Genomic DNA, 16,636 nt, shown 5'->3' with positions numbered 1-16,636 from the left:
AAAATGAAAAAAAGAACACCAAATTGCCATTTTTCCTACGCTTCCTGCCGCCGCAGAGGAAAAGTGAGGGTGGTGGTATAAAATGAAGTGGAAAAAAGTAAACTATGAATGCGACCATATGTACTACACACAACCGTACAGATCATGCATATGTATTCGCTGATATCCTGTGTGTCTGCTCCGTAGGTCTCGGTTTTTTATTTGTTTTCTGTTGTTATTACGACTCCATTGCGTTTAGATGGAGATTAAGTCGCTACCCCTTGGAGTCCCCACCACTCCAGCCGACTCTGCAGTCGGAAAACCTCTCGAAACCCACAGATTCAGCGACTCATGCCTTTTAACAATGAGTATTTCTTGGACTCGAGGCAATGCTCTATTTGAAGAAACCATGAAACGAAATAATTCGTAAATAATGTCAGGGAACTTCTCTATTCTCTATGTTCTTGGTCCTTCGAGTTGGATTTTTAGGAAGATAAGTACTAGGTATGCCCTTCGTCGAGTTCCACAAGCACACAGTTCTACTTGTTTTTCGCAACATTTGGGTTTTCTCTATCTCCCCCTACTTTTGATTTTTTCCACTTCTGTTTTTTTTTTTTTTTTTTGCTTTACGAGCAGTTTATTTGCTGGCCGTGTTTGTGTGTGCCATTTTTATTCCATATGCGAGATAGCGCGCAACTCTGCACCAACATTTGTTTATGATTTTAGTAACAAATGAAAACGGTGCAAAAAGAAAGCGGAAAATATGGCATATTACAAAGGAGGGAGGGTGGGAGGGAGAGGCAGCTTGACTATTATATTGCTTTTGTGGGAATGCCAGGATCTGCTGCCAGCGTGTGTGTGTGTGTACTTTTATTAGTCACTGTCACAGCGAACGCGCTGCATAGTTGCTCCCCAAAGTGCCATCGAGCAAAACGATGCTCATGCCGATGTGAGTGTGTTGATAAGCGGCATGGTAATTTCTCGACTCCACTCCTCCCTGTTATTGTGGAAATGTTGAAGCGAAAATGTATTAAAAACACACCCTCACCTAGCTAGGGTTGCCAGGTTTGTTTACGCATCACGATTAAATCGTTTGCAGGGTCATTGGCTTTTTGAAAACCATTTGGGGATAGCCACATTTTAAAATGGTGCTGCTTGTGGCGATTTCAAAGAAGCAGGATATGACATCGGCAAAAGCACTCGACAACCCTGGCATATGAAAAACACTTGGAAAGTATGCAAAGCTAAAAACGAAAAATATGTTTGGCCCTATAAAAACAACAGAGTGTACACATATTTTCGGAGGGAGTGAAATGAGTGCGGCGAAAGCACATAAAAGACAATTGACTGCGAAAATGTGAAACTCTTCATTTGATACAACGTTTCGCATGGCATCGAATGTCCTCCCATAACGAAAATTCCTAATTTTCTTTTCTCCTTCGAGTGCCTAAAGATGTTTATTGTTTCAGTAGCCACTTCTGGATAGATGTTCGAATGCTACTGGCATGAAATCGAAATTGTACTAAACTGAACCAAATCGGTTTTGTTGCTAATAGCTAAGTATTTTGTTGTATACTAGGAGATCCTTTCGCATGCACCGACGACTGAGAGACCTTCTTTTAAGCCTTGTCACGCTTCTGCTACGCACACACACATCAAAAGTGGCATTCATTAGCTTTATGCCCGCGCCGTCGAGGTTTATGGCTCTTGTTATATGTTTGTATGATTTTTAAGCCTCATTGCGAAAGCCCAAAGGTGTTGTGTGTTCGCCATTACACCTCCACTCGTACTCGTATATACTCGAGCTCGGAGCTGCGCAGCTCGAGCATAATTTCTAATTAACTTTTTGCTCGCAGGCGACGCGTGGGCACATCTCACATCCCAGATCCCAGATCCCGGAATACTATACAGAATACAGATCCCAGAGTTCCCTTTAGCACGTCATCATAAAAATGTTTTGCCAACACATTTATGCGACGCCTCTCGGGTCCAGGCGATGGAATGCTCGATGGGGGACGAGCCGGGAAAATGCGTAACAAATGAAGCAGAGAGAACCAGAGCTCAAGAAATGGTTGTAAAAACAGCAACAAGGACCCACAACAACACCTGTAACACCCTGCATTCTTCATCATCATCTTGTCGGGTCTCTCGTTGTTTTTGTTTTTATGCGTTAAGTCATTAAAATGAAAATTTATTATGCGCACCCCTCGACGAAAAACAAAAAAATAAGGCTAAGGACACGCGGCAACAAGCGACGACCGCCTATGCGGCGTATACGCAACGTCGTGCAGCATATATTTCTCATTAAGCCCAAACAGAATGCCGTTGCCATAATGAAGCCAATAAAGCTTTTTATCTGGCAGACAACGTGATTTATTTATGTGCCCGAGAAATTATACCCAAAGCCGCCTTTGATTCCAAATCCATATGAAGTTGCCTGTTGAAGAGGAACCACATAACTTCAAGCGCTCATTAGGGGCGCCTCGGATATGTTACCACATATTGTGGGGCTTATAGAACCTATAGATAGGGCCAAGAAATTCATGTTGATATGGAGATTAGTAGAATGCATTTGGATGCTACACTTTATGCTATGGATGACTCCGAACTTATCTGAAAAGGAATAAATGGCTTGTCGGGAAGCAACTTGTGCTGCGCTTACACGTTCGCTCCACTCTCATTAAGCTTGGCTGGGGTATAACTAATAGCAATTACATGTCGCCCCCTGCGGAAGTCCTTAATTTGTCAATGTGAGTGGAAGTGTGGGTGGCTGGTTGGTGGGGTTCTAGGTCGGGGTGGCCAACTATCACGAGCAAGTTTGTCAAGTGAAATTTATGCGAGAGCAGCGGCCGTAATTGAAGCGGAAATCCACAAGCTGCAGAAGAAGAATCTAATAATTTACTTTATTTGCACCTTTGAAGAGTCGTCCTTGTGGCAGCAGCACCCACCCCTCCCTGTCATTGCTACCCCCGGCAGCTGTGGGCAAAACTTTTACACGTACGCATGCCATCAGCAAAATGGAAAAAGTTTCCTTTTCTCACTAGCACAGGCAACTTCCCTGTCCCCCTGCGTTTCCCGCTTTCCCGCCTTTGATGCTCATCAAGGCGCACAAATTAAGAAAATTATCATGCATCGTACCTAGGCGACGCATCCCATCCCTCCGAAGTAAACTTTCCGTTCAGCAGAATCCAATTAAACATAAAAATAAAATAAATTGTGACATTTTCCAATTAGCGCAGCGAATAGTTGTCTCAACCATCGGTACACACACAAAAAGCAGCGAACTATTGATTTTTCATGATTCATACATACATATGTATTAAAAACCGCTGATGGTTGGAAATGGGTTCAAATTCTGTAGGGCACAACTTATATTTCAATTGAAGCACATCAGAATATTATATTTGAAGACTTATCTGAATAAGCATAAAATTAATTATATTTTATTTTGAATTATTTTTCTGTGTAGCAAGAATGATGGGCCCGCTGACAACATGTGTCATGCAAAGTCCCCTTCCATTCTCAAGACGAATGTGGCACCGAGATGTCTATCGCTGCTGGGAATCGCACTTGGGGACTTGGGGAATAGGAGGCGTGGCATGGGGGGCGGGGAAATTCGGAGGAAAATCCTGGAGGTGGGGGCTAATTAATGGCGTCGCAGTCAAAGCAACAGCAACAAATGGGAATTATATTCCGGACTGGAACTCGAATGACAAATACCCAGCAATTGTAATTGCTATCGAATTAAATTACAATCTGTAACCATTCCAATTTCAATTGAATAGAGGATTTGTACACATTTAAAGACAAATATTTTTTTTCATTTTTCCATCATCCAGACCATAGCTGTCTGATATCCCCAGGCTCTAAGGAGCGACGAGCATTTCTCGGTCCAAATAGCTGCAAATTACAAATGAGTTCGACACAAGAGATACACAAAACCCACTTTTGGGGGGGGCAGGAATGTAGTCGAATGTGAAAATAATTGCCAAAAATAACAGAGAATTTATTTATGCTCCACTACTTCGCCGGCAGAAGAAAAGATAGAGGAGGAGCTCGGTTGGAGCAATTGGCAGTGGGTTTTTATGATTTTGCTCGGCATGGCCATAGACAGCTCTCTAAATGAGCAAAAACACATAAAAATGTTGAGCCATTTCTCTGGACAGAAGCGCCTGCACTCATCCTTTTGCCGCTGGCCGCCTTGCTTTCTGGCAATTTGCAACTAATTGCTACAAATTAATTTTAGTATGCTTTTAATGGCATTTTGAATGTGGCTGCGGACTGGACGGGACGGGACGGCACAATGGAGCTCTTTGTGCGAGTGCAAAGGATTTTTGTGGCTTGCCTTTTGCTGTCTTGCCTTAGATTTAATGAGCTGCGACACAATCGTCATGGCGGATGAAGAAGGACGAACTCGTCCTGCCGCCAACAATCCCAACAATGGAGCGCATTTAGTTGACAGGGTCGAAAGAGACACGCCCCCGAAAGTCCCCCGCCTATCATCCCCATTGCCATTCCGACAAACTAGGCGAAACTTTTGCAGGAAACTACGCGCGAAAAAATGAAATAAGTTCCCTGGCCCAGGACTCAAAGGCTCAATGGCAGGATTCAGGAGGCAGGAGGCAGTGCGTGCTCATTAGATCACCATTGTGCTGCTGCATCCGGAGCGGAGGAATAGGGTTGCTGGCTTCCGGAGTCGCTTCCCTGCTCCGCCCACGTCAATTTGTCGTGTCAACAGCAAAACTAATTTATTTACGACCTCGCTTTAAACCCTGATTATTCATACGCACTTGTGGCCCCTCTTGAGCTGCCCACGTCCTTCGTCCTGCGTCCTGCATCCTTCATCCTGCATGCCACCTCCTTGATACTGCCTCTGTTGACTTTCATTAGCTCAAATTACGCAAAAGTACTCGAGCGTCGCACGCATAAATCAGCCTGCAAATCAAATTCACTTGCAGATGCAGTCCATAGCCTCCATTTTCGTCCTGCAGGCAGCCCGTAAACGGCGACCCCGATACGGACCATTGGCCGTTCCTATTACCCATCCGTACACTGGGAGAAAAACCTGTTGCCTGAATGTTTAGTTAACCAAACCAATAAGGTAAGGCAGTAGAAGAACTATTATCACTTGAATGCCTACACATAGCTTCTCTATTTTTACTTACGATTTTAGAACTTAGCTTAAAACTAACTCCCATTTCCTCGCAGTGTGCCGACTCTATATGTCACTGGGTATGCGGTAGCCACGCCCTGGTCATGTCGATGCCACCGCCTGTGTTTGGTTTACGTGCTTAAATTGGCAATTAGCAGATTAATTGTCACTGCCAATATATGCGTCAATATTTTGTGCAACCGACAGATGCAGTTGCAGTGTTGCAGTGGCAGTGGCAGTGGCAGTGGCAGCTGCCTCGCACGTAGTGGTAGTACGTAGTTTGCTTTACGGCCCTGTTGTTTACACAATTGTTGCTATGTTGCTGTTTGATTTCACTAACGAGCATTAGCATAAATTGCTCCAGTTGCAGGGATGGCATATGCCATTCGATGCGTTTGTCTGCATCATTTAGCCATGGCCACTGGAAACCGAAATGAACGAGAACAGTACGAATTTTTGGCACAGCAATAGCCGGCCGCCCATTTGGGCATTCTGTGAGTCAATCAGTTGTAAATTTTTAATGAGTTTTCATTTCATTTCATTTCACTGGCCACTGGCCACTGGCTACTGGCCACGGGCCACCAGGGATGTGGTTTTGGCCCGCATTCTCGCTCCTCTGCCTCTGACTAAGCAATTTGTCACACTAATTAGCTGCTGCTGTGGCTGGCCGCTAGATGGCGTCGGGGGCGTGTCACAAATATTACGCATACGCCACCGCTCCCTTGCAGCGGATATGCGATACAAATTGGATTGTAAATGAGTTGTGGCAAGCCAATCGATTGGACATCACGTCTTTTGCAAAAGTATCTTACTGAATCTAAGACCTGTAAACCGCAACTGTGGCAAGATATTTTAAACTTTTTATTCTAGCTAAGAGTATCCTTGACGTCGAGTATCCTGCTCTGCCTGCTCCGCTAGCTGCAACCGTCTTGTCTCCGCTCTGGCCGCAATAATTTCACACAAAATATTTCCGCAACACATCGTCGATGGCAGGTCCTTTGCCAATCCTGCCCCGCTCGTCCCGAGGAGGTCCTGCGACCGTTGCTCGTCCTTGCCGCTGCTGCATTTCACTTGACTTCACGTCCTCATCCAGCTGCAACTTATCATTTTATAAGCATTTGTTTTTCCTCTTGTTTCTGTTTTTGTTTGCCTGCTCCGAACCCGTGTTGTTTTTACTGTGTTTTTTTTTCTGTGCAGCATAACAAAATATTTTGTTGCATTTTGTTTTCTCGCTCTCTGTTTTCTGTGGCCCCCAGTGAGCACTTTATGTGACAGACACTTTAAAATGTGGCAAAGTGCTCCTTTTGGCAAGCCATCCTCGATGCTCTGGTCACATCCTCCTCTGCTCGAGTGCCATTCCAAGGCGGAATTAATGCAAAATTATGTGCCACGTAAACTAATTTTTATAAGGGCTACTGGCCTACGATTTACGAGCCTTCGCACTTGCCGCAATCCTTTCATAACATTCGGCGACCATTTTATTGCCCCGTTTGCTGCCACTTAGGAGTGGGGCGAGAAAAAAACCCAAAAAATACCGCGTGGCGCATTAAAATGTTGCCTCCACGCTCCCAACTTCATGCCCTCCAATCCACTAGACACTTAAAACAAATTCAAGTTGAATCATTTAACATACATTTCTCATTTCTCAATAGCTGTTGAGATATGTGTTCCCAAATGTGTGGAATTAAAAATAAAGCTTGGGGGTATGAGCTCAGAAATAGGTACACTTTTCTCGAAGTGTAGCTGTTGTTGTTCAAGTTGAAATTTATATTAGGCCAACAAAGTCGCCCTGGAGAAAAGCTGGGAGTGGTGAGGGGGAATAGGGCTGCCTTTAGCGATGGCGCCTGCTCTCAAGTGCTCATAAATTCACGAAAATTTCACAGCCGCCGACGGACCAACAAAATAAAAAGCGTCCTGCATGATGGAGGGGGGGTTGGGCAGTGTATGGTGTGGTAGGGCGTTTGCGGGGGTGTGGCGTCAGCTGTTGCAGCCCTTGGCCAGAAAACCCACCCCTCGATTTTCCATTTTCAGCACACACTCGACTTTGGTTTGGCAACATAAATTGTTAAAGAATTGCCACTTTACAGTCGTAAGGAGCACATAAGCCGGACAAATAAAACCCCTTTTCCCAGGGCCCCAGATCCTTGAGATGGTGGTCCTTGGCCGCTGGACAGCGGGGATGCAGTGGAGCAATCAGTCGCAGACCTCGGATTGGATGTCATAAAAATGCCATCCACGGAGGGGGAGCACTTAAAGCTGCGTTGGCTCTTGGTTCGTGGTTCTTTGTCATCATTATGGCATCCAATTTGTACTCAATAAAGGAGCCAACTGAACCATGATGAGAGCGATGTCCTGCCACTGAGTCCTGCCAATTGTTTTCCATCAAAGTAGCATGTCACGGACCACGAATCCCGGACCGCCTGCCAATCCACCGAAGGCTGCTGCAATTTTCGGCCATCCCGTTGGTCATGTGTTTGCTATCTTCTGTGCGTCCGGTGGCTCGGTGGCTGGAGGTCCTGGCATCTGAAGTGCCGTGATTTATAAGCGCTTTGCCGGCGATAACACAAGTGGGCCTGGACCCGCCCACAAGGCAGTGCAGAGCACACATGCAAATTTCGCATTCCACATCCACAGGACCTTCTTTCAATTTTCTTTGTCCGGTTTTGCGGTCGCTTGGCTTTCCGGCAAATTTTTATCTCAAGTTTCGGGGCCCCGTTGACAATAAAAATGGCAATAGGATGGCGGAGGCCATCGCAACCGCACAAATGTCTTTCCTCCTCGCCATATCATTAATTTTGCACAAAAGGACGAAATGTCCTTTTGCCAAGTGCAGAATCGGGCACAGGCGGCGGTATCCTTCGAACGGACCAGCAAATAAATAAGGCAAACAGCCGGACTTTCTTGTGCATTGGCAGCTTTTGCGGTTGGCATTGCTTCGGTTTTGCACGCTAAAAAAATAGGATTTACGAGGATCTAACTATTACAGGACATTAGGAATTTTTTGTTTGTACAAATAATAATTTAATCTTTAATGTAAGCTAAACTGTAACTATTTCTTGCCATTGCATATTTAACCATTGCTTGCAAGACTCCACCTATATTTTCTCTCGGTGTATTTGGGCTTTGCGATGAAACTGTGGTTGAGGTCAAGCAAAAAGAAGAGGCTGCAACACGTTCGACATTTTGTGGTGCTCATGCTGCGTTGGGTTTTCCAAATTGAAATTGTTTTGCCAAAACAGCAGCCCCAGAAAAGCGACTACAGCCAGAGGAAAACTGATTAGGATGTATATAGATGAAATAATAAAAAAGGAATACAAAGAGAACCCAGCAAATTCAAGTCCAACCGCATTTCAACTTAATTAGGAATAGAAAAAAATGCCAATTAAAACGCCTTTTGCGCTTGAATAAAATTTCAAATGCTAAACCGTTACGTTGTGGTGAGTTGTGAACCGAAGTGTTGCCACCCTGTTAGAAAAACATCAGAGACTCACTGCGGTGAGCTCCGGCCTTTGAATTTCTATCAAGTTAAAACGAAATTATATTTTATGACAATATTTGAGTTTTAGGGGACACGCTACATGCCAGAATGTCCGATTCGGATACGAATCCCACGCAGGAGCCGGATCGGCCAGCACCAAACGTTGGAAAACCCGCCAAGGAGCGCCAAGCAAAACCGCCAGTACGATATAGCAAAGCGAAGCGCCAATTTCAATGCTGCGTCGCCAAGGAATGTAAGATTTTAGACTATAGATAGTGGTTATATCAATGTCCTCCTTTTTCGCCCTCCCTCAGACTACAGTGAGTACTCCAACATGGTGGACACGCTGCACATAACGCCGCGGATGATGATACACAACAAGTGCTTTAGGGTCAACAGTACCTACGGTCTGACCCTCAATATCAAGAACACCGGACTGGTGAGTGAGCGAAATCAGTGAATCCACATTGCGATTATCCATTTAGACTTTAATGGAACTGGTCTGCAGTTCCCTCGCTTGATCAATGTAACCACCGACAGTCCGGAGGACACTTCTATTTCGATACCGGAACTGGACCTGCATCGTTACTTGAACACTGACGAATCGCTGGAAGTAAAGATCTGGATCAGAGCCTCCTCCAAACGGGACATCAATCGCAGACGCCACATCCTGGTCGAGTGCTTCCATCCGAACATCATCTTCCAAGTGCCCATAGTTGGTAAGCTCGTGTGGTAGCGATGATTCCAATCCCATTGCCGTACTCTTCCTCAGTACTGGACAAGCTGGAAAATCCCTCGATTAGCGACACAATCACCTTTCCCAGCTGCGTGCCCGGCAACAAGACGCACTATGAGATGATCATCTACAATCCAACCAAAGATCTTGTCCGAGTGCGATACAGAAAGTAAGTTCATGCATTCATGTGAGACATGTGACTAGTCCAGCTCAGGATCATGTTACACCCACCGTTACAGCACCAATCGTGGCCTGCAGATCAGTAATAACAAGGACATCCTGCCGCCGAAGGATTACGGCAAGCTCCTGCTGGTTATACAGCCGAAAAAACTGAACGTCTACAGGGGTTTCTTCAACATCAAGTTTGGAGTGTGTGAGTATTCCCAAATCCTTCCTTCACCTGGCTGTGTGCTAACATCGCAACTGATTGCAGTGCCCCCCAAACCGGTGATGTTCTTCTTCACGCCCAAGTCCATGGGTGTACACTTGAGCATCGGCAGTGTGCTCTTTGGCATGACCAAGTTTTCACGAGAAGATGTGCGCACGGTAACCGTGTGCAATGAGACGCCCCACGAAGTCTTTGTCGCTGGCAAGTTCTACTCCGAGCCGTTGATGGGTAGCGATAGCCAGGACATGGATGGCACTCTCTCCAACAAACTGATCGACGATGCCGTCAGCATGCACAGCGTCCTGCTGTACGACTTCGAGGAGAACACGAGTGTCCAGAACGTTCAGATCGATGCAGATGCGGCCAAGCACTTCGACTACGAAGTGCCAGCCAGGATTGGGTCCGCTTCGTCCGCTGAAATCCGATTGATTTTCCGTCCGAACTATAATCCCGAAAATCCATTTTCGGACGACGTGGAGCCACCGTACTTCCAGCGCACTCGAGCCACCTTTTGCTTCACCGACTCCCAGGAGTGCATCGAATCGCACAACGTCATCCTCTCTGGTTCAATCGGTGGCGTCGACATGGAGTTCCATCCGAAGGTGATTGACTTCCGGAAGATCTACCTGGGCGAAGAGCACTGCGCCCAGATCAAGGTCCTCAATGTTGATGGTGATGCTAGAGCTACTGGGCTATGAGTTTTGTCCATTAATACATTAATATGAACCTATGTCCACAGATGTGCCCGCCAAAGTTGTGTACACAGATTGCTCGGATCCCGATGGGTCCGGAATTCGCATCACGCCAGCCGAAGGATTCTTTCTGGAGCCGTGCACACGCGGAATCTTCAACCTGTCCTTTTACACGCTGCTGCCCTCTCGGTTCACCAACACTTTGCGCTTCAAGGTGCAGAATGGAGCCCACTACAAGATCTCACTGAAGTAACTACTACAAGTGTAATGAAAATGTAGCCCCTAATCACACAAATCTTCCCCAGAGGCGCCGGACAGCCGGTGCAGCTGCGCACTTTCCCCCAGCTGGTGGAGTTCGGAAGCATTCCGATTGCGGTGCCCCAGAAGCGGTACATGCTCCTCATGAATCCGCTGGCAGTGCCCATTACGCTCCAGGTGAAGGCGACGGAAGATGGCGAGGAAACTCCGCTAGTCCTCAACATACGCAGCGCCACAGAGATGCTGCCCGTAACTGTGCGGGATCCCATACGGCATCTGCAGCAGGTGCACGAGGATCTACAGTGCCAGCAGCTAGAGGAATCTAAAGAAGTCCACCTCACGATCACCGAGCCGGAACTGTTGTCTGTGCACTCAGTGAAGTCGACCGATTCCGTCTATAGTTCGGAGTTCGAGGAGGAAGTGATGGGTAAGCCTTGGGATTGCGATTTTGATGTGTTGCTTGCTACATACATTTCACATAGAACCCATTCCGCAAATGGCCGCCCATCTGCTGACCAGCCTGAAGAAGCAGAAGATCTTCGAAAAATCAGAGACCGATCGCCGAGTCATCCAAGAGGCGCTGATGGGTCTGCTCAACTCCAAGTACTTCTCCGTGTTCACCAAGCACAACAATTACATTTTCATGGACTGGAACGCCGTCCCCAGCGATCCACGTGAAGTGTTCTGTGACAATGAGATAATCTACCTGCGTCCAAACACCGGGCGCAGCATCACCATCCTTTTGGTGCCCAACAAGGTGGGCTACTTCCACCGATCGCTGTCCGTCCGGATTTGTCCTGTCGTCGCAAGCCCTTCCTTGGAATCCAGCGATGATCACCCCATTATGAAGGCTATGATCAAGTCGGAGTTCCTCTGCTCGAAGCTCTGGTTTGAGTACAACTGCGTTGTGCCCGATATAGTTTGGTCCAACATGGTTGACCTCTCCAGTCGCATCATATACGCTGGCGAGGACTACGACTTTGAGATGAACTTCACCAACCGATCAACCATAGGGGCCTTTCTTCACTTTGATGTGGTTGTAAGTCATGGATAACCCTGATGAAATGGACATTGGTCCTTTGAGCCGAATGTGAAATGCTCATCCAAACAGCTGACTAACTGCACTTTTCTCTTCACAGCCCAACGACATGACTTTTCGCGACGGCATTTGGAAGTTCTTCATCGACGGCGAATCGGAAGTCACTGCCAAGTGCGCGGTCACCTTCCGCTCGTTGGGCAGCACCAGGCTATCGGGTCTGGTCAGTGTGGTGGGCGCCAAACGACCATACGCCTTCCACCTGTTCGCCAACGTTTTGCCTTCCGAGATTCGGATTACACCGATGTACGTGCACCAGCGCCTACAGGTCTACGAGAAAAGTGTGGTCCACTTCTATATCGACAACTACACTCCCACGCTCACGAAGCTCAGCATGCGGCTGGTAAGGTTACTTGGATATATATACACCTCACATCTGACTTCCTTTCCAATTTCGTCTGTTAGAAAGATATAGAATTCCAGTATCTGACGTCGAGGGGAGGAGCCCTGGCTTCCACGGGACAGAGCATGTACACCACCCTGGTGTCGGTGTTCACCGATCCCGATTTGTACCAGAACACTCTGTACATCGACCTTCAGTTCGATAATGTGATGATGCTGCCCATCACCTTTCTGGTGGAGGGGGTGCCCCTCTACTTTGAGCCCGATATCCGCAAGGGATTCGATGCGGGATTGCTGTACACCGATACTAAGGAGCAGTTCCAGGAGAGCATTTACCACCACCGCTTTCCAGTACGAGTGATCAACAAGGGTCGTCGCGCTTATCGCGTCCTGATAATCCGACTAAATTCCTATGGACCGGAGGCCAATGTGACATCGGGCTGTGCCACCAACGCCCTAACATCCCGATTCGACATGGAACCGAAGAACATCTACTTGTCGCCCAGTTGCGAGAGTCAACTGGACATCCTGGCCAGCTCGTATGTGGAGGGACACGCCACCGGCGACTTCCTGCTGCAGGTCATCGACCAAAAGTACCCGCAACGCAAGCACATCATAAGGATTAGGACTTCCGCCGACTTTGTGGACTGTCAACTGCATTGGATCCCAAAGCAGGTTAGCATTTCATTAGGATTCATATATATAGTTTAATTTATTATTATTTATACCCCAAGCTAAACTTTAACTACAAGCGCTGTGAGCCACTGAAGGAACGATCCTATGTGGAGACGCCAGTACTGTTTAATCCCTGTTCGTTGCCAATCGCTGAGGTCACACTCCAGGTGACCGGTCCATTCAGAATTAAGGAGTTCTACGAAGACACCTACGAAAAAGAGATTAGGATTAGCATGAATGACTTGGAGCGTAAGGAGATCTTTGTGATTCTCAACAGAGGTGGCCTGAAGAACCAATATTGCCGCCAAATCGAAGGAAGGATCATGGTTATGGCGCTGGGAAAGCAGCTCAAATCCCTTCCCCTACGGCTGGCCATAATGGTGCCGGATGTGGTGATCCTGCAACCCGATCTCGTCCTCTTCGATCGCGGCGAGGCCTACGACAGCATCATCAATCTGGTCAACCAAGGCTGTATGCCAGCCGAGTTCAAGTGGAAGAGGCTGGAGACCACCGAGGTGTACATAGGCGACGAGGATGACCCGAATGGCATAGCTGGTGAAATTCTCTCCGAGATTCTGCGGATGCTGGAGTACGACTTCAGCTGCGAGGACCAGCCAAATATGACAAAGAGATACCAGGAGTGTCGCTGCCAGTTTCGTCGATTTGAGGAGGAGGGCGATTTTATTCTGGATCTCCTGGACGACGTCATCAACGATATGGACTTGAGGCACAAGCCATTGCTATTCCCGCCAAAGGATCCCACCGACGACCTGGAGGACAGCGATCAGAGCTCGACAAGTGTGGTGCGGGAAACCATATCGGACATTCTTAATCGCTTGCACATCGATTCCAGCGATCAGTGGTCGGAGCCTTCTTCGGAGTATTGCTTCTCGAGTCGCTTCATCTATTTCTACGAGAAGAGAGGCGTTGTCGATCACATGGATTTGGAGTGCAAGCTCCATCTGCCGCACATCCGGCGGAACCACGAGATGCGGGCCGTCTTTGAGTTGGTCATCCTGGGCGGACGTACTCAGCGATTCACCGTTACACTGGTCAATCTGCCGCAGAAGATAAAGTTCCACAAGGAGAGCATCTACATGGGCATTAAGGTGGGTATACTAACTATTGGAAACCATTAGAAAAGATTATGTCAATACATTTATCTAAATACTAGCCCTGGTACGAGACCTTCGATACCACGCTGCGTGTCAACAACTTGAGCAGGTATCCGCTCCAGTTGGTTGTCGTCGAGGTGAAGGCCCCGGGCAGCAAGGAGCAGGCCCGCGAGAAGCGTCTGGTGGACGGGTACTGCAAGCTGGTGACCAGTGATATTATGCAGCTGGAGCCACTCGGAGCGAATCAGATACGTGTGAAGGGCATTCTCGGTTTCAGCGAGAGCTTCCGCCATTCCTTCGGAGCGATGATCAACAACAGCGACTCCAGCTACTTTCATCTGAGGGGGCAGGGCGTTATGCCCATGCTGGAAATGGCTTCTCCACTGCCTTCTGCGCCTATGGATCCCTTGGAGGTGGAGGAGGAGTACCGGATGCTGCAAAAGATTTATCACTACGAGATATTTCGCTCCATCACGGAGGTCGATGAAGAGCCGAAACGCGCGGATGGCGAGGAGGAGAACCAAGTGGAGGAAAAACCATCCATCACCGAGGATTTCTCTTTGCTCTCCGCCAGCGAGTCCGAAATGTCCTCCGAGCGGAAGGAAGCGCACGATTTTCAACTCTTCCGCATGGTCCACACCTACGTGATGGTGAACAACAACCAGGAGCTGCCCCATGCCACCGTCCTGAGGCAACTGATCCTGGCGGAGCGGTACCTAAAGCGACTCCGCTCAAATCAGGAGTTGTACAAGCTGCACCAGCAGGTCCATCAAACCTACCAAAAGATGCACAATTCACCGGGACTCAAACAGTCGGCTATGGTGAAGCACTTCACCGTCCAACCCATTCCGTGCGAGCAGCACGGTTACGTCCTTGACCTGGGTTCCATGGCCAGGAACTCCGTGCGGCGCTTCCAGCTAAAGCTGCACTTCTTCGGACCCGGCAAACTCATTGCAGCAGCACGCACGGCCGTCAGGATTCCGGGCTTATATGTGGACTTCAATGTCACGGATGCCAAGCAGTAAGTAGTATAATCTGATGCATTTTAATTTATAAGAAACTCAAATAATATCAATATCCCTAAGCTCCGACAAAAAGTTCTCCTTCTGGGCTGAGAAGTGCACGGCACTGGAGTATTTTAAGAAAAAGTACAGGAATATGATGGAGCGACTGATGGACGCGGAGCAGGATCCCAAGGTGAAGCACGCCCACTCCTTTGACCTGGACACTATGGTCCAGCACCAGCGGGATCTGGCGCCCAAGGACCGACGCCTAATCGAGGAATACTACAACAGCCTGAACCGTTCCGTTTATCCAGACCACAAGCACCACTTCACGCTGGCCAAGATCTTCTCAGGCTGCTTGTCCAACTATTCCGGAGTGGACGTGACCATGGTTGGGCTCTTTAAGCCGGAGTCGCGGTTCTACAAGAAGGATCAGCACGTGGAGGACTACCTCTTCATCGATGTAAGTTACACTGACATAAGCTGAGCTAATCCTTAAATGCTAACACGTATCCCACAGTTGCACATGGGACCGACTCTTCCCATCCTACTGAAGGCCGTGCTCGTATCCTAGTGAAGTCCTTAAGATTTGTATGCATTTATTGTGGGTTTCATTCCATTCGGAGTGTATGGGGGCTTCTTAGTCTTATGTGCAGTAATAAAGCTTATACTCCAAAGTCCTCAGCAGTACATGTTGAGCTGGCGGAAGAAGTAGTGGAAAATGAGCAGAACGCAGAAGGAGCTGGTCACGGGCAGACCAGCCGCCTTGATCCATCCGAGGATGTTGAAGTCGTCCGGGTAGAACTCGAACTGCTCCGTGGGTATCTCGCCGCAGTTGGAGATCACCACGGGTTCCACGGGGAAGTCATCCGTATCGGTTTTTACCTGGAACGAAAAATGTGTCAGAAAAAGTTTCTTACATTTCTGTGTGGTGGCTATGCGTTTAAGCCACGATTGTGGTTCCGGTTTGCTTGAATACTCACATCCTCAATGGCATAGATGGTGTCCATTCCCTCCAGCACCTTGCCGAAAACGGTGTGCTTTCCGTCCAGCCACTTGGCGCCCACGGTGGTCACATAAAACTGGCAGCCATTGGTGTCCGGGCCCCGATTGGCCATGCCCAAGTAACCGGGTCTGTTGTGCTCCACCGCCAGAGCCTTATCCTCGTCCGGAAAGTAGTCCCCATAGATGCTAATGGAGCCAGTTCCGTCGCCGTTCACAATGTCGCCGCCTTGGACGAGAAAGCGGTCCACCACGCGATGGAATCGCGAGCCCACGTAGCTGGTCCCGTTGATGCCGCGCAAGCAAATGTGCCGGAAGTTGGCCACCGTCTTGGGAGCCAGCTTCCCGAACAGTCCAAACGTGATCCTGCCCACCGGCTTCTTGTTGTGCTTCACATCCATGTAGATCCGAGACGTGACCGTGAAGCTCAGACCACTGGCCACGGCCAGAAAGGCGCTGCACAGGATTATCCGATTGAGCAATGACTTCATGATTTTACGGACCTAACGCGCTGATGAAATACACGTAACTGAAACGAAGACTGGACTGTGGAAACTATACGAGTAGAAAGTCAATTCTGGGTCGCGGGCCTGGAAACGGAAGCCACAAAAGTTTCAGGTTAAGTGCAAGCACCGCATGATGATGGCATACCCTCTGCAGACATCGATTTCAGCACCCGGCAGCAAACATCTTGTTCGGTTTAATGGCAAACGTAATGT

The 16,636-nt window shown here is 48.1% G+C and overlaps 2 protein-coding genes across 3 annotated transcripts; one reads left to right on the top strand and one right to left on the bottom strand.

Annotated features, from left to right (window-relative positions):
- Positions 1 to 8,628: 8,628 nt before the first annotated feature.
- On the top strand, positions 8,629 to 16,598 carry CG15824 (uncharacterized protein). 2 transcript variants are annotated; one of them, NM_001298626.1, is made up of 15 exons: positions 8,629 to 8,862; positions 8,924 to 9,048; positions 9,118 to 9,328; positions 9,382 to 9,514; positions 9,585 to 9,718; positions 9,779 to 10,405; positions 10,473 to 10,674; positions 10,731 to 11,110; positions 11,166 to 11,722; positions 11,823 to 12,122; positions 12,185 to 12,796; positions 12,856 to 13,905; positions 13,971 to 14,932; positions 14,997 to 15,378; positions 15,436 to 16,598. In NM_001298626.1, exons 1-15 carry the CDS (start codon positions 8,718 to 8,720, stop codon positions 15,487 to 15,489), a joined length of 5,874 nt encoding a protein of 1,957 aa, NP_001285555.1. In that variant the 5' UTR covers positions 8,629 to 8,717; the 3' UTR covers positions 15,490 to 16,598. The 2 variants fall into 2 exon arrangements, with proteins under 2 accessions (NP_001285555.1, NP_608555.2); NM_134711.2 differs by having other exon boundaries at positions 15,436 to 15,589.
- ninaA (neither inactivation nor afterpotential A) lies at positions 15,500 to 16,468 on the bottom strand. Its single transcript, NM_057308.4, has 2 exons — positions 15,899 to 16,468; positions 15,500 to 15,800 (listed from the first exon to the last, which is right to left on the bottom strand). Exons 1-2 carry the CDS (start codon positions 16,406 to 16,408, stop codon positions 15,597 to 15,599), a joined length of 714 nt encoding a protein of 237 aa, NP_476656.1. The 5' UTR covers positions 16,409 to 16,468; the 3' UTR covers positions 15,500 to 15,596.
- Positions 16,599 to 16,636: the final 38 nt, after the last annotated feature.

The sequence above is a fragment of the Drosophila melanogaster genome, chromosome 2L (genome assembly GCF_000001215.4).
Source record: "Drosophila melanogaster chromosome 2L".
Taxonomy (NCBI): Eukaryota; Metazoa; Arthropoda; class Insecta; order Diptera; family Drosophilidae; genus Drosophila; species Drosophila melanogaster.
The sequence above is the reverse complement of the archived record's forward strand: the minus strand, read 5'-3'. Positions and strand labels throughout refer to the sequence as shown.

What these genes read in the sequence shown, in the direction of transcription:
- CG15824 (NM_001298626.1), top strand. Translation starts at nt 8,718, where the DNA reads ATGTCCGATTCGGATACGAATCCCACGCAGGAGCCGGATCGGCCAGCA. An exon ending in TTCTTCACTTTGATGTGGTT is followed by an intron (nt 11,723 to 11,822) that starts GTAAGTCATGGA and finishes TTCTCTTCACAG; the next exon opens with CCCAACGACATGACTTTTCG. An exon ending in CGAAGCTCAGCATGCGGCTG is followed by an intron (nt 12,123 to 12,184) that starts GTAAGGTTACTT and finishes TTCGTCTGTTAG; the next exon opens with AAAGATATAGAATTCCAGTA.
- ninaA (NM_057308.4), bottom strand. Translation starts at nt 16,408, where the DNA reads ATGAAGTCATTGCTCAATCGGATAATCCTGTGCAGCGCCTTTCTGGCC. An exon ending in CCATCTATGCCATTGAGGAT is followed by an intron (nt 15,801 to 15,898) that starts GTGAGTATTCAA and finishes TTTTCGTTCCAG; the next exon opens with GTAAAAACCGATACGGATGA.